This window comes from Schistocerca cancellata, chromosome 6 (genome assembly GCF_023864275.1).
Source record: "Schistocerca cancellata isolate TAMUIC-IGC-003103 chromosome 6, iqSchCanc2.1, whole genome shotgun sequence".
NCBI lineage: Eukaryota > Metazoa > Arthropoda > Insecta > Orthoptera > Acrididae > Schistocerca > Schistocerca cancellata.
In genome coordinates, this window is record NC_064631.1 from 205,257,240 (window position 1) to 205,279,900 (window position 22,661).

The 22,661-nt window shown below is 44.4% G+C and overlaps 1 protein-coding gene across 1 annotated transcript in view; it reads left to right on the forward strand.

Annotated features, from left to right (window-relative positions):
• LOC126088250 (irregular chiasm C-roughest protein) overlaps positions 1–22,661 on the forward strand; it is a 379,377-nt gene that overhangs the window by 155,781 nt on the left and 200,935 nt on the right. The window contains exon 4 of the mRNA XM_049906380.1: positions 3,998–4,181. Within this exon, the coding sequence (XP_049762337.1) occupies positions 3,998–4,181 (184 nt within the window). The remainder of the gene's footprint in view (positions 1–3,997; positions 4,182–22,661) is intronic.

Sequence of the window (22,661 nt, forward strand, 5' to 3'; positions counted from 1 at the left end):
ATCTTCCAGCGAGTTTCATGCCAGCGCACACTCCGCTGAACAGTGAAAATCTCGTTCTGAATTGTGCGTTTGTCTGTAAATGTTTGAATTGAAGTTTTTTAGCATTCATTTTACTACGTTCCATTGACGTGGGTAAGTGCACTGAACATTAGTTAGCAGTGGTGATTCACCAGGTTGCACGGTTAATGGATGCTCTAGCATTTCTAGTTGCGCCTAAAGCCAGTGCGCTTGCTCAGCGAGAGCGAATCAACCAGAGCTCTGCATATTTCCTTTATTTCGAACTTCATGCCAGAGAAAATAAACACCGGTGTATATATTAATCTGCAATATATCCAAATCAACGAAAGCATCTTCATTTGTGGAATGACAAAATCATCTACTTCCCATGTGGGTTTTTTTCACAGCTCTCCTGAGCCCCGGCAGTTCGTAGTGAAAGGTCCTCTTACTCGAATTCAGGATTGAATCAGTCGTGATACCCCATCGACGAGACCATCAGGTGAGATCCATCTTGTCACACCTTTCAACGGCGATTTTGTGTACGTTGGGCACAGTACGTGGTCGATTTCTATATCCAAAAACAGTCAATATAATGGATCCCACACATTGTCGTTTCGTTTTGTGTGCGAAGTACAGGCAGGTCACACATTTCTGGTGATCCTACCAAGCTGAAGGAACGTGTTCACGAGAACAGTACGACGAGAAAGCGAGTTATCATCCATGAAGGCGAATATTTTATCTTGATGGATGATAACTCTGCTCATAGTCACCCAAATGTTGGCGACATGGTCAAACTATACTTGTGGAATCTCGTCCCTGTACCGTAGAGCTTTCGTATTACCCTCAACAGTCACGAGAGGTGTACGGTAGTTCCGTGTAATGCCATGCCAGAACCCCTCTCCACCACTACCTTGCAGCATGTGTGGGACACCGTCTTGGAGGCATTACCTATTACCGGGTGGTCTCTACGCACGTCGTCAGCGATTATCGGGGTACACCCGGTTGTTGAGTGGTCAGCGCAACAGAATGTCAATCCTAAGGGCCTGGTTCGGTTTCCGGCTGGCTCGGAGATTTTCTCCGCTCAGGGACTGGGTGTTACGTTGTCCGAATCATCATCATTCCATCCCCATCGATAGGGCCATAATGGCATCGTCAAAACATATAAATATAATCATCCATTATGGCCCTATCACTTTAGGACATGGTGTAAAAAAGATCTGAAGATGGTCTTTACAGACTGAAACCGGTCATCGTCTTAAGACTTCATTTGTGATCAGAGACTGGAATAAAAAAGCATTTTACAGTTTGTACACACGATTATGTCGTAGTTGGTGAGAATATTAGTGATGATTAAAGTCTTTGTTACGTTTATCTGTAGAGTTTATTCAACATATTATTATCGGTATGGATATACCGATATTAATAAGCACAGGGCGGTGCTGGCTATGAGCGAAGTCCGTCAGGACCCTTCTAGAGGCTGTCAGTGGTTTATCGTTTGTATCCCTCGAAACAAAGCACAGATCCGGGTTATAGTCGCAGTTCCATGCGGCTGATCTGAATGTCCCTCGGTCCTTGGCATCAAAGACCAGATATGTATTTTATTCCTCGGACCAATCGACCAGCATGTCTCCATTGCTATTATTCGTACTATATTTCCACATTTCGTGGTGACTATTATAGTCCCCAACGTATACGCTTGGGTGTGGGTGGATCTTTATCACTTCAGCTGCCCCAGTGTGGCTCAACAGCAAACACAACTTAATCCAACAATGCGTATTATATCAGGCACAATCAGGCCAAATCCTACAGTGTGGCTGCCCGTTCTCAGTAACATAGCCCCTCCTAACCTGCGCCATGAACACGCTCTGGTTAGAGAATTTCAAAAAATTATGACCAACCCTCAATTACAAATCCATGAAGATACTCACGACATCCAAGGAAACCGATTCCGGTCCAGGCATCCTCCACTAAAGACCGCATAGGCTCTGCACCAAACCAAAATAAATGACCGAGGGAAAGAGGAATGGGAGAGCAGAACAGCAGTAAAGTGCCACAGTTTGCCATGCATCTTTAGTAAACCAAAAGGATTGGATTGCCCTCGCAAAGTTTGGTCAACTCTTAATCGCATCAGAACCAACTGTGGGAGATGCGCCGACTCATTACACAGATGGGGTAAACTTCCTTCGGCCGCTTGCGACTGTGGCGCTGAGAGATAGACGGTCAAACACATCGTGCAGGAATGCCCACTAAGGGCATACGAGGGCGACCCACAGGATTTCCTAATGGCGACCCAAGACGCAATCGACTATTTACACTCCTGGAAATGGAAAAAAGAACACATTGACACCGGTGTGTCAGACCCACCATACTTGCTCCGGACACTGCGAGAGGGCTGTACAAGCAATGATCACACGCACGGCAAAGCGGACACAACAGGAACCGCGGTGTCGGCCGTCGAATGGCGCTAGCTGCGCAGCATTTGTGCACCGCCGCCGTCAGTGTCAGCCAGTTTGCCGTGGCATACGGAGCTCCATCGCAGTCTTTAACACTGGTAGCATGCCGCGACAGCGTGGACGTGAACCGTATGTGCAGTTGACGGACTTTGAGCGAGGGCGTATAGTGGGCATGCGGGAGGCCGGGTGGACGTACCGCCGAATTGCTCAACACAGTACATCGATGTTGTCGCCAGTGGTCGGCGGAAGGTGCACGTGCCCGTCGACCTGGGACCGGACCGCAGCGACGCACGGATGCACGCCAAGACCGTAGGATCCTACGCAGTGCCGTAGGGGACCGCACCGCCACTTCCCAGCAAATTAGGGACACTGCTGCTCCTGGGGCATCGGCGAGGACCATTCGCAACCGTCTCCATGGAGCTGGGCTACGGTCCCGCACACCGTTAGGCCGTCTTCCGCTCACGCCCCAACATCGTGCAGCCCGCCTCCAGTGGTGTCGCGACAGGCGTGAATGGAGGAACGAATGGAGACGTGTCGTCTTCAGCGATGAGAGTCGCTTCTGCCTTGGTGCCAATGATGGTCGTATGCGTGTTTGGCGCCGTGCAGGTGAGCGCCACAATCAGGACTGCATACGACCGACGCACACAGGGCCAACACCCGGCATCATGGTGTGGGGAGCGATCTCCTACACTGGCCCTACACCACTGGTGATCGTCGAGGGGACACTGAATAGTGCACGGTACATCCAAACCGTCATCGAACCCATCGTTCTACCATTCCTAGACCGGCAAGGGAACTTGCTGTTCCAACAGGACAATGCACGTCCGCGTGTATCCCGTGCCACCCAACGTGCTCTAGAAGGTGTAAGTCAACTACCCTGGCCAGCAAGATCTCCGGATCTGTCCCCCATTGAGCATGTTTGGGACTGGATGAAGCGTCGTCTCACGCGGTCTGCACGTCCAGCACGAACGCTGGTCCCACTGAGGCGCCAGGTGGAAATGGCATGGCAAGCCGTTCCACAGGACTACATCCAGCATCTCTACGATCGTCTCCATGGGAGAATAGCAGCCTGCATTGCTGCGAAAGGTGGATATACACTGTACTAGTGCCGACATTGTGCATGCTCTGTTGCCTGTGTCTATGTGCCTGTGGTTCTGTCAGTGTGATCATGTGATGTATCTGAGCCCAGGAATGTGTCAATAAAGCTTCCCCTTCCTGGGACAATGAATTCGCGGTGTTCTTATTTCAATTTCCAGGAGTGTATTATCTAAGCTGGACGTCTGCTTGTGAGTGTAAATTTACAATTGGCGGTGTCCTTATATACAAACTGTTATTTAATTCTCTGTTTATACATATGTGATTTTTTTTTAAATCGTGTTGTTTCTGTAATTTTTAATGTGATGTTATGAGCCATAGGCTAAATAAAATAAATAAATAAATTGAACATATTGGAGAAACGCTAAAAACGTATGCACCTGCACCGCCCTTTCAGTGTGAAGGACTCATGATGACTGAGCACGTGCGTTGTGTGTGTGTGTGTGCCGCAGCCGGTGGGCATCTACGAGAAGAAGTACGAGTGGGCGGGCGCGCGCGACCAGGGCGACTGCAGCCTGCTGGTGCGCGCCGCGACGCTCGAGTTCGACGACGGCGAGTGGGAGTGCCAGGTGACGCCGTCCGACTACACGACGCAGGACGCGCTCACCTCCACGCCGGTGCGGCTCGTCGTGCGCGGTGAGTACAGAGCGGCGGCGCTTCGCACTCCCTTCTGAGTCTCGGGTTGCAAAGCAGGAACAGAGTCACCCAACCCATAATGCTGTCGAATTATCTGGTTAATTACACTGCATATTAGCATTCTTGTCACAAAGAAGGTCAACGGTGGTCATTAGGTAAATCGTCGTTGCTGAATTCGGAACTGAAATGCGTATTTTCCTATCGGCATAAGTTTCCGTAATAGGGTGCCCTCTACATACAATGCACAAGAGAGTTAACGCATCACTTTTTTCGAACCGCTGCGTTTGGCTTCCCATGGCGACGAGTATCTGTGAGATTTGGCTCGAAGACGCCTACAAATTTACTCTCTTAGGTGCAAAAGTGTGGCGCCCTACCACGTCGCCTTGGGTTTCGGCGACGCCTCCATGATGGAGTTTAGAGACGACCAAGGTTGAAATCACGCAGAAAACATTCCAGACACACCGCCACGCAGAATCGACTCGATAAGCTTTCAGGAGGCTGCATAAAGGGCGTCAGTGTAACCAAGCCCCTCCCAGGGACACAATTCACTGTCGAAAAAAGACATTCGCAGTGCACTCTGTGGTGTCACCGCCAGATACCACACTTGCTAGGTGGTAGCCTTTAAATCGGCCGCGGTCCGTTAGTATACGTGGGACCCGCGTGTCGCCACTATCAGTGATTGCAGACCGAGCGCCGCCACACGGCAGGTCTAGTCCAGAGAGACTCCCTAGCACTCGCCCCAGTTGTACAGCCGACTTTGCTAGCGATGGTTCACTGTCTACAAACGCTCTCATTTACAGAGACGACAGTTTAGCATAGCCTTCAGCTACGTTATTTGCTACGACCTAGCAAGGCGCCATATTCAGTTACTATAATTACTTCAAGAATGTATTCTGATCAGATAACATTGTGAATCATGTACCGTCAAGAGGGACGTTCATCATTAATGGATTAAAGTTAAGTATCAAAGTAATTACGTCCGCTTTCTGAATTCTCATTCCTTGTCATGTTCCAGACCTCACGTCAGTATAGGTCTTCCCTCCTCACGCTAGCCTGCTTGAGCTAAAACGCGTGCATTTCGGCCTCCACTCGTAACACGGTGTTGGCTCTTCTGCTAACACAAAACAATCAGCATCAGGAAGACGTTCTAGAGAGGTTCTCAGGCTGCCGACAGCCTCGTACGTTTCAACCGTTTTGGGACTGCATCCCCATTCAACGTGGTCGCACCTCTTTGGAGTGCAGCTCGACGTCAATTTTTGCCATCGTGTGTAGGCTGAAGCCAATAAGGACCTTTGAAAGTCATTCGACGAAATTTTAACGTGAGTTGAAGTAGGAAGGGGTACTTACGCTTTTTCAGCTCTCCTGTTTTGCCCTGTCCTGTGGCGTGATCACGCAGGAATGCTACGTTAACACGGCATAAAAATCGGCAAAGAATTACTCTGTATCTATAAGAAACTTCGGTCTCGCAGCTGCTCTAGCGCCTATAATCCAATCTAACGGGTGTCGAAGGGGTTGCCTAAAACTGAGGCTATAGGGCAGTCCGAGGTTGAATTAGTGTCGAAGTTTCTGACAGGTTCATTAGTAACGTGGCCATCAAAGGCGCGGGTGGCATGAAGGATGTTGCTGAACTGGGAGGAGGACGGGTGTTACAGAGGGCTCCTTTGCCGTTTTATTCATATTCACTCCTGCGTGATGATAGGAGATGGCAAAACAGCAGGGCTGAAAAAGCATACGAGTAAGTACCACCTGCTGCTCCGAAACATGTTCAAATTTCGTCTAAAAGTTTTGAACAAACCCTAGTGGTTCCGGCCCGTACATGACAGCAAAAATGGCGGTCCTGCTGTACTTCAAAGAGGTGCGACCACTTTCACTGGGAATCTAGCTGGGCTATTAGCAGCGTCAGAAGTTCTCTGCCACGTCTTTCTGTGGCTCTTGGCACAGTCAAGTTTCTTTTTCGACGGTGAAATGGGGTTTTATGGATACCCTTTATGCAGCACCCTGAGGCCTATTCGTGTCGATTCCTTGTGGAGGTGTATCTGGAGTACTGTCCGCATTATTTCAACGCTGGGCGTCGCTGCTCTGACCTGAATCTTAGTGATAAAATAAGGGGCGAAATGTGGTTTAGAGGGACTTTGCCTACCATTCTATCGTGTTACATGTCCACTATGGCGCTCTCCAGAATTGGTGTGAAATTAGGTGCCAAACTGACATCATTAACCCACCACAGAGCTTACATGAACTTCTGAGCTGTTGCCTTTTCTTCGCGAGCGAGGCTACCTTGCTATTTGGGGCGTCGCTGAACCCGAGTGTGACATCACAGGCTGCTACGCTTATGCACCATTAGAGCGGAAGTTGCACTCACCCTTAAGCCAAATTTCACAGTAATGCTTCGCAATGGGAGAAAATTATGGTGTTTCGAAGAAGTGATCTTCTTTGTTGTTCAGTGTATAAAAACAACTGGAAAAAGCTGAATACTGGGTTACTTTGGTACTGCTTAATTAATTTGCTATTATATGTTTCTGGCGGATGTAACAGTTCGTAGATAATCGAAATACGCACAAGGAATTCGTCATCTTATCCTCAGTTCCGGCATTCACTGCCAGGATACGAAGGTGGCTGATGGGTCACCTTCACGTTGTATTTCTTCACGTTGTGTCTGTTGCTTCGGTTTCAGTAGTGGGAGATCTCTGACCGTCTGAAGATCTGTGTTTTGTGGAAATTCTGACGAAGTGATTCTTCACCTCTTTATAAATAACAAAATTCTTCGTGTTATATCTGTGGTGAGCTAACTCTTGTAAAATATTTCTATGAACTATATTTTGGGTGCAAGGTTGGCGACTAATACAAAAAAAAATGGGCCCCTCCCCCTCATATGATATCTGACATGTGTTAGACTTCTGACAGGCTAGTTAAAAGGATCACATCGGATGTATTTTGGTGTCCCCATGATTAGTAGATAATCAATTACTGTGTGACAAAAATAGATGGAATCAGTTACAAAACAAAGCAAACTGTGCAATCCTCTAATTTACAATCTGCGAAGACGAATACAGTGACGAACACTAGAACACAGTGAAGGAAATATGCATACCTACAGAACATTTCATGCCTCTGTGAATCAAATGAGCCACTTTTGTTTATCTCAAGGGTATCTCAATGATCTTGTCTTCTTTTTGATTCGAAAGTCGGCGTTAATTGTAAGCGATAGCGTCCTTTTCGTGAATATTTTCTCCAAGGGAGTTGACATGGTTTTGTAATGACATTGAATCCCTTGTGAAGCCGCTTGTCCATAATTCCAGTGAAAGAGATTGGTGTTTGTTCGACGATTCTAGTAAGCTCTGTCTGAATGCTATACTTCTCCACAATTGGAAAAAATTTCTTTCTGTTCAAATAGCACATGTAGTTAAGATGAAGGCATATATGCAGTGATCTCAAGGTTATTGGAGTTGTGCTCGGCTTGTAGCTCGGGTACGCAAAGTACTGCTGCTCTATATGTGAGTGTGACAGCACAGTCAGCTAAACTCTCTGTCCTGTGAATAGTGTGCTTCTCGGAAAGAACTACTGCCTGGAGAGGAGATTATGATGAAGACTTCTTTTCGTCGACCGAAAAATGTGTATTTATCTCTGCTGCATTTTAAACTGGGTCTTAGCAAAGTTTTATGGAAACCATGGACAAAACGTCACATTTATTCATGTATCTGCGAGGAAAGTTCCAAGGATCAGTGAAATAAAAAATTATTGAGGAAATGTTTATACAGTCTCAAATAACGGAATTAACGGCTGATGAACTTTCCGTTGATTGGTCGAGTGATGCTGAAAACATGGCATGGCTGTCTTTCATAAGTGTAACAGCTTTTTAGGCAACTATAAGTCAGAGAACTAGTGAAATGAGACCCAAAGCTGGTTGGTAAAATACAACATAAAATACATTTCTCGAACGATCATTTGGACTTCTTCACGGGAAACCTTGGTGCAGTTAAGTGACGAACATGGAGAACGGTTCCAGTAGGATGTTTCTGGAATGTAAAACAGTATCGAGGCCATTGGAGTGCTGCAATGTTGTCCGACTACTGCTGGACCTAACGAAGCGACGTTCAAGAGACAAAGTACTGCAGGAAATCAGGAAGGATATATTATAGGGTATTTTTTACCGACCTTATTTAAATGGAGGCTACATGTCGAAATACCAGGCAGCGGAGTCTCACAACAGTATTTCCCTATAGAGCGCAGCTGTGAAATGAGTTTTTATATGATTGTTCAAGCTGGAAACCATTCTCTCGGTTGAGGTGATTTTTTCTTGACTGACGCTGTGGCCAGTATCTTGACATTCCCGTAATCACTGGAACACGCAGTGCAAATATGTATGCCTTCTCTAAGGAACTACTATCATGTTTTCGCCTTCTTGCATTCCTAAATATCACTATTATAATGTGAGCATCTGAATTAGAAAAATTTTAGGTTTTATCATAGTCACGTTATGCTAAAAGGAATTCTTCAGTGATCATCTCATATCACATACATTAAGCAGGAAATGAAACATTGCTTTGGAACACGGAGAACTGAAATTGCATCATCGACAATGCAAACGAGGATGTTGTCTAGCTTGGCATATGCAGGTTTGAGAAATTACACTAATAGATTTCCTACGCTACGCTTAAATTCATCTCTTATTGTCCTAAGCCATTACAAACGCTCGATCCGATTAAGAGCAAATTAAATGCGAACAGCACCTAAGCTGGCCACAGAAATCCGTCCTTAACAGATATGTAAAATAGTTGAAAGTTGTTTAGTTGTATGTCATGGTACCTCTTAGTGCTGTTTGTAAAAATAGACTAGGGATTCTTAATTTTATACATGATTAAACTCAAATATATCAAAGACTAGAGCAGAGTTATCTGTAAAGCAAATGAGTGGTTGCGTTAATGGTAATGGCAACTGTAATTCTAGAATCCCGTTGTGCAAGAAAGATGTTGGTTTCTGTTCGAATGAACAACTCAAAAGTTTGTAGGAAGTCGTGATGATAGAAACACGGGACTGTAGCACGTTGTTGTGGTAAGACTGGTCGTGCTGGGACCGTAATTTCATTCCATCATTTTCGGGCGTTGCGAGCATTCAATACCTATCTGATGTAAGGAGGACTCGGAAAATGAGATGCTACGTGTTCCGTGATGGAGAAAACGGTACTGGACTCAAGTAATCGAGAAAATCTTCCGAAAATGGAAGTATACTATGACGGCGGTGTCTGTTCACTATGAAAAGTGTACCCTCACTTTCCGTGACTTCTTCTGCATGCACACTCCTGCCCTGAAGCTACGAGTTGCGTTTCTTCGGCTATAAAAGCCGCATTAGACGTATCCACAGGCTCCAAGAATGTTATAAATTTCAAGGTCAAATTAGCTGTGTTCTATTCATAGATGCATTTAGCGTTGTTTGTGACAGAAACTCTTGTGCCGACTCTCGTATATCACGGTTGTTTGCGGCAATATCGCAAGAAGAAGTAATTTTGTACCAGACGTAAGTCCGAAAGATGGTGTAAAATTCCATGCGTCGTGGAAACTTCAGGAAACACAACCTTCGCACTGTTGAACACTTCTCACTCGACTAGTAGGATAGATACCGGACACGGAAGTGACCACGATCTCTTCACAATTATTGAGGGGCGAACGATCTCTGTACAATAATTTCTACTGACACTTACACGAGTTACCGTACCGATCAGCTGAAAAACCTGGTTTTACCGTTGTGTTGTCCTAATCATCATCATTTCATCCCCATCGACGTGCAAGTCGCCGAAGTGGCGTCAAATCGAAAGACTTGCACGAGGCGAACGGTCTACCCGACGGGAGGCCCTCGTCACACGATAAAAAAGAAAAGAAAACCGCAGTGAAAGAAAAGTCACCGAGGAGAAGAACACTCACTGGAGTATATTTTAACAGGAGATTAAGTGGACATTCAGGTCTTCAAAATTTAATAAACACACCATGTCAACTTATACGAGGTTTTTAAATCTAGATAAGCCTTTCAATACGATAGGCAGGCTTAAATTATGGAGTGTAATGGTTAATCGGGGCTACGCTCAACAGAAAATAATGTGTATAAATAATTCATATAACGTTACCTACTTCATACTTAATTTTTCTAATTAGTGGGTGAGTAAGACAAGGATGTGATTATCATCAGTCAGCCGGTGTGGCCGAGTGGTTCTAGGCGCTTCAGCCTGGAACCGCGTGACGGCTACGGTCGCAGGTTCGAATCCTGCCTCGGGCATGGATGTGTGTGATGTCCTTAGGTTAGTTAGGTTTAAGTAGTTCTAAGTTATAGGGGACTGAGGACCTCAGATGTTAAGTCCCATAGTGCTCAGAGCAATCTGAATCATTTGCATTATCATCCACACTGAAGATAATGTTCAAAGGGCAACTTATTTTCTACACAAATTTGTAAAGAACATGACTTTAAAATTTCTTCCTTAAAATCAGTAACCTTGACGTTCTAGGGTAAACACAAATTAAGGGCAAATGTTATTTAGGCTGACATAATTTTAGAACACGTTCAGCATTTTAATTGTTTAGGCTGTCATACCTCGTATGATTACGATAAGGATATAAGTAATAAATTAGGAAGGCAGCAGGCAATGTTACGAAAGCACCAAGAACTGCGCGGACAGAAACACAGCGGAAGCTGTTCAATATTGTGACAGTGCCGGCTATCACGTATGGTAGTGAAACTTTAACATTATGACAGAAAGATTACAGCCATATACAAGACAGAGAAATGAAATTCCTTAGAGCAGTACTGGGGCACAGAGGCCTAGATGAAGTAAAACACCAGGGTATAGGAATTCAATTACAAATGTTTGCTGTACGGTATAAAACATATGAATATAGAAGAAACTGTGAAGAGCATTCGGAATGCCGTACAAATACTTTCATGATGGTAAGTATTGTTCCGATAACAGGACACATTTAAGGAGAAAAGTAACTTTTTATACACTACTGGCCATTAAAATTGCTACACCAAGAAGAAATGCAGATCATAAACGAGTATACATTGGACAAATATATTATACTAGAACTGACATGTGATTACATTTTCACGCAATTTGGGTGCATAGATCCTGAGAAATCACTACCCAGAACAACCACCTGTGGCCGTAATGACGGCCTTGATATGCCTGGGTATTGTGTCAAACAGAGCTTCGATGGCGTGTACAGATACAGCTGCCCATGCAGCTTCAACACGATACCACAGTTCATCAAGAGTAGTGACTGGAGTATTGTAACTAGCCAGTTGCTCGGCCACCATTTACCAGACGTTTTCAATTGGTCAGAGAGGCCCGTACAGGACCTGCAACATGCGACCGTGCATTATCCTGCTGAAATGTAGGATTTCACACGAATCGAATGAAGGGTAGAACCACGGGTCGTAACACGTCTGAAATGTGACTTCTACTGTTCAAAGTGCCGTCAATGCGAACAAGAGGTGACCGATACTTGTAAACATCGGCACCCCATACCATCACGCCGGGTGATACGCCTGTATGGTGATGACGAATACACGCTTCTAACGTGCGTTCACCGCGATGTCGGGAAACACGGATGCGACCATCATGATGCTGTTAACAGAACCTTGATTCATCCGAAAAAAAGGACGTTTTGCCATTCGTGCACCCAGGTTCGTCGTTGAGTACAACATCGCAGGCGCTCCTATCTGTGATTCAGCGTCAAGGTTAACCGCAGCCATGGTCTCCAAGCTGATAGTCCATACTGCTGCAAACGTCGTCGAACTGTTGGTGCAGATGGTTGTTGTCTTGCAAACGTCCCCATCTGTTGACTCAGGGATCGAGACGTGGCTGCACGATCCGTTACAGCCATGCGGATAAGATGCCCGTCATTTCGACTGCTAGTGATACGAGGCCGTTGGGATCCATCACGGCGTTCCGTATTACCCTCCTGAACCCACCGATTTCATATTCTGCTAACAGTCATTGGATCTCGACCAACGGGTGCAGTAATATCGCGATACGATAAACCGCAATCGCGATAGGCTATACATTCTGACCTTTATCAAAGTCGGAAACGTGATGGTACACATTTCTCCTCCTTACAGGAGGCATCACAACAACGTTTCACCAGGCAACGCCGGTCAACTGTTGTTTGTGTATGAGAAATCCGTTGGAAACTTTCCTCATGTCAGGGCGTTGTGTGAATGCTCTGAAAAGCTAATCATTTGGATATCACAGCATCCTCTTCAGTTTCGCGTCTGTAGCGCGTCATCTTCGTGGTGTAGCAGTTTTAATGGCCAGTAGTGTAGTAGTGATTTGCAATCCAATTAGAGAAATTAAAAACAGAACTTAATAGTGCAAAAGTAACTACACCATGAAAAGAAAAGAAAAGCAAACGAAGCTTTTGTCCAGATTTTCGACACAATCCCACTGGTTATGTATCCTGGAAAATTTTTCAGATCTGCTGACGTACCAGCAGAAGCCTACTCCAAATGTTACCAATAATGAATATATCTGTTAATGCAGTGCCTGTTTTATTTAGAAGAACGATGTAAACTTCATTCGGACATGCATGCCTGCCTCAAGAAATTGGCGCTGTGGTGACTGCAGCCGTTATCAAATGCATGAAATGTATTCGCATTTGCGAAACGAACAACCATCAGTTATATAAGGGAATGACGACAACGAAAATTTCTGCCGGACCGGGACCCGAACCCGGATTTTCCTCTCTACTCGAGCGGTTGTCTTAACCGCTTTGGCTATCTGTGCACAACCCACGTCCAGACCTCAAATTTCTTTGACGTCATTTCCTTATACATACGAGTATAATGGTTGTTCTTATTCGCAACTGCGAATACATTTCATGTATTTCACAACAGTTAAGGAACATTGGATTGTTCTTGTTAATAACACAGGCACTGTCATACATTATTTATCCCTCTATACCAGGCAACAAATTCCAGTTAAAAATTATAAGAGTACAGGTTGTGACACAGGAACGATGGATCTGGCCGTACGCGGATAGCCAAAGCGACCGCTCGCGTAAGACGGGAACCCTATCCGGTACTGATTTACAGATTTACGTTGTCGTCATTCCACTATCCAGCAGATAGTAGTTCGTACTCGCATCTTCGAATACATTTAATGAGCGACAACATCTGTTGTTTGCACATCTACATCTGCTGCCACCAACGAATTGCACCAAATTGATTGAATTCCCAAATAGTTTACAAGTGCGGAATTTTAGAGTGCAGAATTGCTGACAGATGTATTAGAAACGGAGAACTGCTACGTTCATAAAGGTACAGAGATCCATGGAATCTATTTGGAGGAGAGTGTCGGTCGATATTTATGTGCGCGGGAATACCTCATTCATTTTCCTCAAGCAGAATACCATTCTAACATAAAAATGAGATTCGCGGGCTGTGAAGGTACCATACATATCTGTACTTCCTGTTCAAGTTAGACCTCGTAGTGGTTTTTCCGAGGCTCGACCCCTATTGCTGGATACAGGCCCCTTGCTTCTTCCGTATGTGTCGTGCATTTCGCATCACAAATCGCTGTGTATACTGTTCCCAATAACATTCGATGCTCGAGACTGCTATGGTGGCAGTTTCGAATCCTGCCTCGGGCATGGATGTGTGTGATGTCCTAATGTTAGTTAGGTTTAAGTAGTTCTAAGTCTATGGGACTGATGACCTCAGATGTTAAGACCCGTAGTGTTTAGAGCCACTTGAACCATTTGATGCTCGAGAATTATAACTACAGTAATGAAGTCATCCATTCACAGTGGTGAGAAAGTCCATATTTGATCAGCACGGGTAGAGGGAAAGAAGGGAGGTTAAATTAAAAAAAAAAAAAGATTTTGGGAATTTGCGGTAAGGATTATGGGACCAAACTGTTGAGGTCATCGGTCCCTAGGCTTATGCACCACTTAATCTAACTTAAATTAACTTACACTAAGGATAACACACACACATCCCGCACAACTACACCGCGCAGCTTAAATTTAAACCTCTCGTCTACGACAAGGTCATAACAGACTGAACACAAGACGAATCGATGGAGTAGGGAATCGGGCGTACCCTTATCAGTGGAAGTAACCCAGCATTTCCCTCAAGCGATTTAGGAAAAACAGCTAAGGCTTAAATCTGGATGGCTGAAGAGGATTTAAACGTCGTCCTCCCGAATGCACTTCCAGTGTGTTACCCACTGCACTACCTCGATCGGTAGTACGATTTACGATTTACTTAAACGATCTGGTTGATGGTATTGACAGGCATTAGACTGCTTACCGATGATGCTAGTCTACAGGAAAGTAGTATCACACGAAAGTTGTGAACGAATCAATGAGGATTTGCAGATAATAAACGCGTGGTGTAATGACTGGCAGTTATCTCTCAACATTAGCAAGTGTAATCTACTGCGTATAACAAGACGAAAATCCCCATCAGTGTACGAGCACTAAATGCCCAGTCTTTGGAAGCGGTAACATCCGTCAAGTATCTGGGTGTGACTATTCGAAATGATCTCAAATGGAATGATCAGATTACACAAGTAACGGGTAAGGCGAACTATAGATTGCGGTTTATTGGTTGCATCCTGAAGCGATGCAGTCCTTCAACAAAGGAAATTGCTTACAATACGTTAGTTCGTCCAGTCGTAGAATATTGTTCGTCTGTATGGGACCCTTACCAGTTGGGTCCCACTACATTCCAAAATCCGATCTTCGCCGAGGATGTAGAGCATATGTTATTACCACCAACTTTCAAATCGCGCAATGATCATCATTCAAAAATAAGGGAAATTAGAGCTCGTACTGAGGCGTTCAGACACTCGCTTTCCCTCGCGTGATCCGCGAGTGGAACAGAGTGAGGGAAATACGACTTAGGCGCAAATTGTGCCCTCCGCCACACACCGCCTGGTAGGTACCGGAGGATATGTGTAGATGGAGATGTAAAATCTTAACATCACTGACTGATGCTACACATAATGAGGTGACAAAAGTCACAGAATAGTGATATGTACAAGGGCTATTAGGAAAGTAAGGTCCGATTGGCCGCGAAATGAAAACCTCTGTGAAAACCAAAAATGTTTTATTTGCAACAGTTAGCTACACCTTCCAGTCATTCCTCCACATAGTCACCGCTCCAACTTAGACATTTGTCGTAACGCTGTACTAACTTTCCAATACCCTCGTCATAGGAGGCAGCCGCCTATGCTTTCAGCCACTTCTCTACGCTGGTTTGCAGCTACCTGCCTGTGCCATAATGTCGATTCCGTAGCCAACAGTTCATGTGAGCAGAAATGAAACGCAGAGGGAGTTAGGAGCTACATGGTTGGTGATCAAACATGGACAACTGTGTTAAGAGAACTGCATAAAACCAGGCGAAATCTCTCACGCTGCCCTCATACTTGGCGGGAAACACTATTTATCTAGGAACCCTAAGTGCTCGCTATGCGCTCAGAACTGAAAATAGTGACGTGATGCAACTGATGGGCACACTAGAGACACTGCCTAAATCCTCTGTGTAAAGTGACATCGGATTTTTGCTGTGGTTTCTATTTCGTGACCGATCGGACTTTACTTTCCGAATAGCCCTCGTACATTTGCAGATGGAAGCTGTCTCACGTACACAGGGTACAAGAGAACAGTTAACTGGTGGATCTCAGGTGATCCATGTGAAAAGAGATCCGACGTGATTATGGTTGTACGAGGGAAATTAACGGACAGAATGGTACTTGGAGCATGGGAGGTTCCATTTCGGAAATAGTTACGTAATTCAATATCACGAGATCCACAATATCAAGAGTTTGCCGAGAATATCAAATTTCAGACATTACCTACCATTATGGACAACGGAATGGCAGACTACCTTAATGACCAAGAGCAACGGCGTTTGTGTAGAGTTGTCAGTGACAGTAAACAAGCAACACTGCGTGAAATAACAGTAGAACTCAACATGGGATGAACGTATCCGTTAGGTAAGTGCGACGAAATGTAGTGTTATTGGGGTATAGCAGCAGATCACCGACGAGACTGCTATTGCGAAAAGCACGACATCACCTGCGGCGGATCTCCTTGGCTCGTGAACATATCGTTTGCTCCCTACAGACTGGAAAACCGTGTTCTGGTCAGATGAGTCCCGATTTCACTTGTTAAGAGCTAATGGTAGGGTTAGAGTGTGGCACCGATCTCACGAAGCCGTGGACCCAAGTTGTAGACAAAGGGACTGTGGCGGTAGTCTGTCCTTGCATGACTTGGTCGTCGGGTCCAACTGAACCGATCATCCACTGAAAACGGTTATGTGCGGATACTTGGCGACCAAACAATGCTGTAACTTTTTTGGATGACAATGTACCATTTTACAGGGCCATAGCTGTTCACCATTGGTTTGAAGAACATTCTGGATAATTCGAACGAATGATTTGGCCACCAAGACATACGGGACATAATCGAGAGGTCCGTATGTGATCAAAATCCTGCACCGGCAACATTTTAGCAGTTAAAGACGGCTATAGAGGCGCTGTAACTCAGTATTTCTATACGACACTTCCGACGACTTGTTGCGTCCACGCCACGTCGTGTTACTGCAAATGTGGGTCCGACACGATATTAGGAGGTATACCATGACATTTGTCACCTCAGTGGAAACACGTTTAGTAGAAAGAAAGGTGTTCTCTATAAAAGTTTGTCATTCATCTGCTAGTATTCCTGAGATTCTTTTAAAATGATCAAAATTTTTGTAAATCTCTGCACGATAAAACAAACGGACATATCTTAATCACAAATTGATATAGTCGTCCCCAGTATGTATCTTTTCTTTCAGCGAGGTGATTTACTTTGTCACCGAGACTTGGATAACGTTTTCTACGAGACCGATTTACGAACTGAGCAAAGACATAATAGCTAAGCCAGTTATTTTTATGTTACTCAGTTGAAAAGGACATATTTTGGTTGGTAAGCAATTGAAACTAAATGTTGCATACCTGGACGTGATGGAGGACCCAGAAATAAATATCAGACTTCCAACTGTCTAACAACCCTACCAATAACATCTGTTATTAATCCTATCGTTCCTTCGAAGCGCACAAAACATACATTACCTATAACACTGACGACTTCATCGGTTAATGTTACACTTACATTAAAGAGCTCTTAATTACGGTATTAAGTTCCAGTTGTCTGAACACTAATTAGGAATCGATAAAGCGTTTTGCGCTGTCGCGTTAAGAAATATGATCACCTGGTAATTTGCTGACGTAATAACGGAAAATGCGCCGGGTTTAAGGCCTGGATCATCGTGCAATAACAATCCATTAATTTCACGGCTACCGAAGTTAAAATGCTAAATTGAGATAATGACTTATTGAGAGCGGCAAAGTCCTCAGAAATCATTTCCTGGCTTAGTGAAAATCAAGGCTTTAGGGTTCACATGGATTGGACTTCATATCTAACAGTAACAAAAGAATGTAGAATTGATGTCAGACTTTTACTTATGCTGCATTGATATAATACTCAACAAAACTTAAATACGACACAGATAAAATAGTATTAAATATTAACTACTAGATGGAAATAAATGAAAGTCTAGGAGTATGTGCCTACAGTCTACCAGTCGTGCATAGAAAGTTGGACATCACGTGGCGAAAGGTCAGCGTTGCTATAGCACGATATGTGGCTTGTCCCGCAGCTCGGAGTTCGAGATGTGGGAAATACAGTGTGTGTCATTCAGCGACGATGCACTGTGGCGGTGTTCTTCAGCAGAAGACCGTTACATTGTGCAATAGGCAAGGAGCAACCCACATCAAACAGCTGGTACAGTTGCGACCACCTTTGAAAGGACTGCAAGGCACGCGATCTCACAATACAAAGTGCTACGATGACTGCATGGGGATGGTCTCTTTGCCCAGCGGTCAGTACGGTGTGTTCCGTTGACACCCGCACATCGGCGTCAACGTTTGCTATGATTCCAAGAGGATAGGGACTCGACCAATGAGCAGTGGGGTCTCATGCTTTACTCCGATGAGATCAGAGTCAGTGAGAGTAGAGATTCTGGACGTATCATCATGTGGCGAGAGCTGGGTGCACGTAATGCCCCGAGGAACATTGTCGAACATAATCGTTTTTATAGTCCATTGTTATGATGTGTAGAGATATCATGTTGCATCGTCGTACTGGCCTGCAAATCTTTGAGCATGGTAGACTCACGGGTCAAATGTAGTCCTTCACACGTGCGTCATTTCATGGGTGCATTCGGCCCTGGCTTTATTTTTATGGATGATAATGGGCGACCGGGTAGAACAGTGGATGTGTAGCAGCTCTTGGAACGAGAGCATATTCGGCGAATGAAGTTGCCTGCCCGTTCCCACAGCTTAAGTCTCATAGAGCACGATTAGGATGAGGCGGGGAGATATATTTCAGCAAGTCCACATGCCGTAACAAGCATCCAGAAACTGCCAACAGGGCTGGCGGTACCAACCCCGTGGACAGCAAATTGCAGATCACGCATTGGTGGTCACAAAACCTTTTTTAAACCATGTCCCGCTTTTTTTAATGTCCTACATCGCGGTGACTTCAGTTTAGTTATTGTCTTTGAAAATAATGTCATTTCTGTTTGCCTCTTTGCGTATGTCTTTCAGTCACTTCCTCTATTATACCGTAGCCGTCGTTTCTATATATGACACAAGTTTCATTGAGCTAGGTTACTTGGCAGTGGCACATGATTTGTAAGTTAATCTCGTCCTTCTGTTTTGCTTAGCAGTGTGTTTTTCAGCAGAACGCTATACCGAATACACAGATATGGACCAGTTATGGAAAACACGTATAAGAAATAACGACTCCTTAAATTACATCTCCATCTATATTTAGCAAGTTACCCTACTGTATGTGGCAGAGGGTACTTCTTTCCTCACTATCGAATGGTACACGAGAAGAAAGACTGCCGACAACCCTTCGTAAGGGGTATAATTTGTTTTCTAATCAGGTTCATTTGCGAAACGGTCGAGGGAAGGAAAAATATGTTGCTTAGCGCTTATTGGAATGTACGAATTTAGGCAGTAAGGCTTTTCCTGGTGCACCTCGCCAGCCATGTAGTGCCTGTCGCTAGAATATCTTGACGATCGCCGTAGCACTCTGACGATTGCTACACGATCCCGTGATGAAACACATCGCTCTTCGTTGCGTTTTCTGTATCGATTCTAGTAATCCTATTCGATATGGGTGACAGACTGCAGACGAACACCAAACATAAGTCAAAAGAGTGTGACTCAGTGCTATTTTCTGGGTGGATGGATTACATATTCAGGGGATTCTGACTATCTGTGTAGCATATTCCATTCCTTTAACAGTTTTCGTGTCGTCGTACCACTTTCCATCACTCTGGACGCTTACTACTAGACATTACGAGTGTCAATCTCGTCAATTTTCGCCAATCGATATTTCTGTTACGAGCGATGTACTTGGAGCCCCTGTCAAAAATTACATCATCTATGAATAACTTTGATAATTATTTCGTCAAAGTTTAAGAAAAAAACTGACATATTTTCTAATGAAGGAATTGCTGATGTCTTGTTTAGCATTAGAACATTGGTGTAATATTTTCCTCCAGTCGAACTTAAGTTGTATTTAGAATTATTCTGCTCAGTTTCCATCAAGAAGTATTTAGACAAAGGGTTTATAGATTATTTGGAATATTTATGTCTTTATATTCCACAAAAACTGTGAATGCAGTAAACTGGTCGTATTGTTTGATTAACTTTGTCGTGACACTGTCCGGCTATATGAGATAAAATAAATTAATAAATAACGAATGTCAGTCATTCAAATCGGAAATGAGCACATTACGAGCTGTTTAATTAACTCCATTCAAGAGCAGCTCGTTATTGTACCGTATTTTATAATGTTTAGTCACATACGAAATGGTTCAAATGGCTCTGAGCACTATGCGACTTAACTTCTCAGGTCATCAGTCGCCTAGAACTTAGAACTAATTAAACCTAACTAACCTAAGGACATCACACACATCCATGCCCGAGGCAGGATTCGAACCTGCGACCGGAGCGGTCGCTCGGCACCGGACTGTAGCGCGTAGAACCGCACGGCCAATCCGGCCGGCTTAGTCACATACGTTATGTTTATAATGTGGTGTCACCGCCAGACACCACACTTGCTAGGTGGTAGCTTTTAAATCGGCCGCGGTCCGCTAGTATACGACGGACCCGCGTGTCTCCACTGTCAGTAATTGCAGACCGAGCGCCACCACACGGCAGGTCTAGAGAGAGACGTACTAGCACTCGCCCCAGTTGTACAGCCGACGTTGCTAGCCATGGTTCACTGAGAATTACGCTCTCATTTGCCGAGACGATAGTTAGCATAGCCTTCAGCTACATTTGCTACGACCTAGCAAGGCGCCATTACCAGTATAGATATTGAGATTCTATTAATGTATCATCAAGAGCGATGTTCTACAAATGTGGATTAAAGTTAAGTATTCCAGAAGCTACGTACTTTTCTTTATAGCATTCATTACGTATCCTGTTTCAGACCTCACGCCAGCCTGCGTGAGTTTAAGCGCGTGCCTTTCGGCTTCCCCTCGTTGTGTCTAGGCTGTCTTGTCTAGACACAACATATAATATATCACATAATACGTTTAGGTAAATAAATGTGGAGCTTGTAAGGCAATGTCTCCATGGAGTGTCCTTACAATGTTGTTGTCTAAAATGGAAGGGTATCTGTGCGTTTTAAGTCATCGGGTAATCATAATGTGCAGCAGACTGCGATGTGTGGATTTAAACTGCTGTTTTTATGTGGTGTATTTGGAATGAAGAGATACGCCTGAAGTTCTCTGTGGCTATAGAGGCTCCAATAAAGAATAGCTTTGTAGGCAGTTCAGCTGAAGAGAGCAAAGCGCAGAAAGGTTGAAATGGTTCAAATGGCTCTGAGCACTATGGGACTTAGAAGCTGAGGTCATCAGTCCCCTATAACGTAGAACTACTTAAACCTAACTAACCTAAGGACATCACACACATCTATGCCCGAGGTAGGATTCGAACCACCGACCGTAGCGGCTAGAACCGCTCGGCCACTCTGGCCGGCACATGAGAGGTAATTATGAAGAAGCCATGGGTAAGAGAAGAGATCCTCCAGCTGAATCACAAACGATATAGAGTGGGGTTAAAATTCATCTGAAGTGATATCAATGTCAATACTCGCTGATGACTTTGTTAACCTCAAAGAAAGTTAAGAAGCACCACAGGATCTTTTGAATGCACTAAACAGTCCATATGGATTGAGAATAATTCGAAGAAAGACGAAAGTAATGAGACGTAGCAGAAATGAGAATAGACAGAAACGTAACATCTGGTTTAACGATCACGAGGTAAACGAAGTTAAAGAATTGTGCTACCTAGGCAGAAAATAACTCCCAACGGACAGAGCAAGTACTACATAAAAAGCAGACTAGCACTAGCAGAAAGGGCATTTCTGGAGAAGAGAAGTCGACTACAATCAAACATAGATTTCAATCTGAGTAAGAGGCTTCTGAGATTGTACGTCTGGATCAAAGACCTGTATGACAGTGACACATGGACTACGGGAAAACTGGTACAGAGCAAAATTGAATATCTTGAGTTGTGGTGCTACATATGAATGTTGAAAATTATGTGGGCTCTTAAGGTAACGAATGAGGAGGACCGCCGTAGAATCGGCGAGGGAAGGAATGTATGGAAAAGACAAGAAGAAGGGGCAGGATGCATACAACTAGACGATAGGTCATCAGTTACGACATCAGTTAATACAGAAGAGAATAACTTCCATACTACTAGAGGGAGCTGTAGAGGGTAGAAACTGTACAGGAAGACAGAAATTGGGCTACATCTACCAAGTTATTGGGACGTTGATTGCAAGGTTGCCACAGCAGAGGAGTTCGTGGCGGACAGCATCAAATCAGGCAGAAGACTGATGACTCAAAAAGAAAAGTTGTAATTATTATGAAGAATCAGATGGAGGTAGAGAAGGAAGGGTCTAAGAGGGTGCGCTGGCACGTACTCTACTCCACTTGTGTGGGACAGTAAGGAGTTTCGAAATTAAAGTTCCCATTTGGCGGGCTAACCAGCGTCGATGATGACACATCGCGTCGCTCGCTGACTAACTGTGGAGAGGTTTGCAATTCAAAATATTTGCAACCTGCTACCAAAAAGTTTGAAACTATTAGGCAAAAAGAAAAAGCAAAATTCCCATTATGTTATTATTTTGCAAAAAGTCATGTTTTTTTTTTAGAAAAAACCGCCATTATGTTGCACAGTCAGTGAATTACGGAAGGCTTCCCGCTCTTACATTCAACCCGTGCTTTTAGCCTGAAATCTGTCTTGAATCATGATACTGTTGTAAATTGCATAACAGGGAAAAAATTTCTTCATTAGTATATGGTGTATGAAGGCGGTAAACATTCGTATCTCGTCTTGCAAGCTTCTTACAG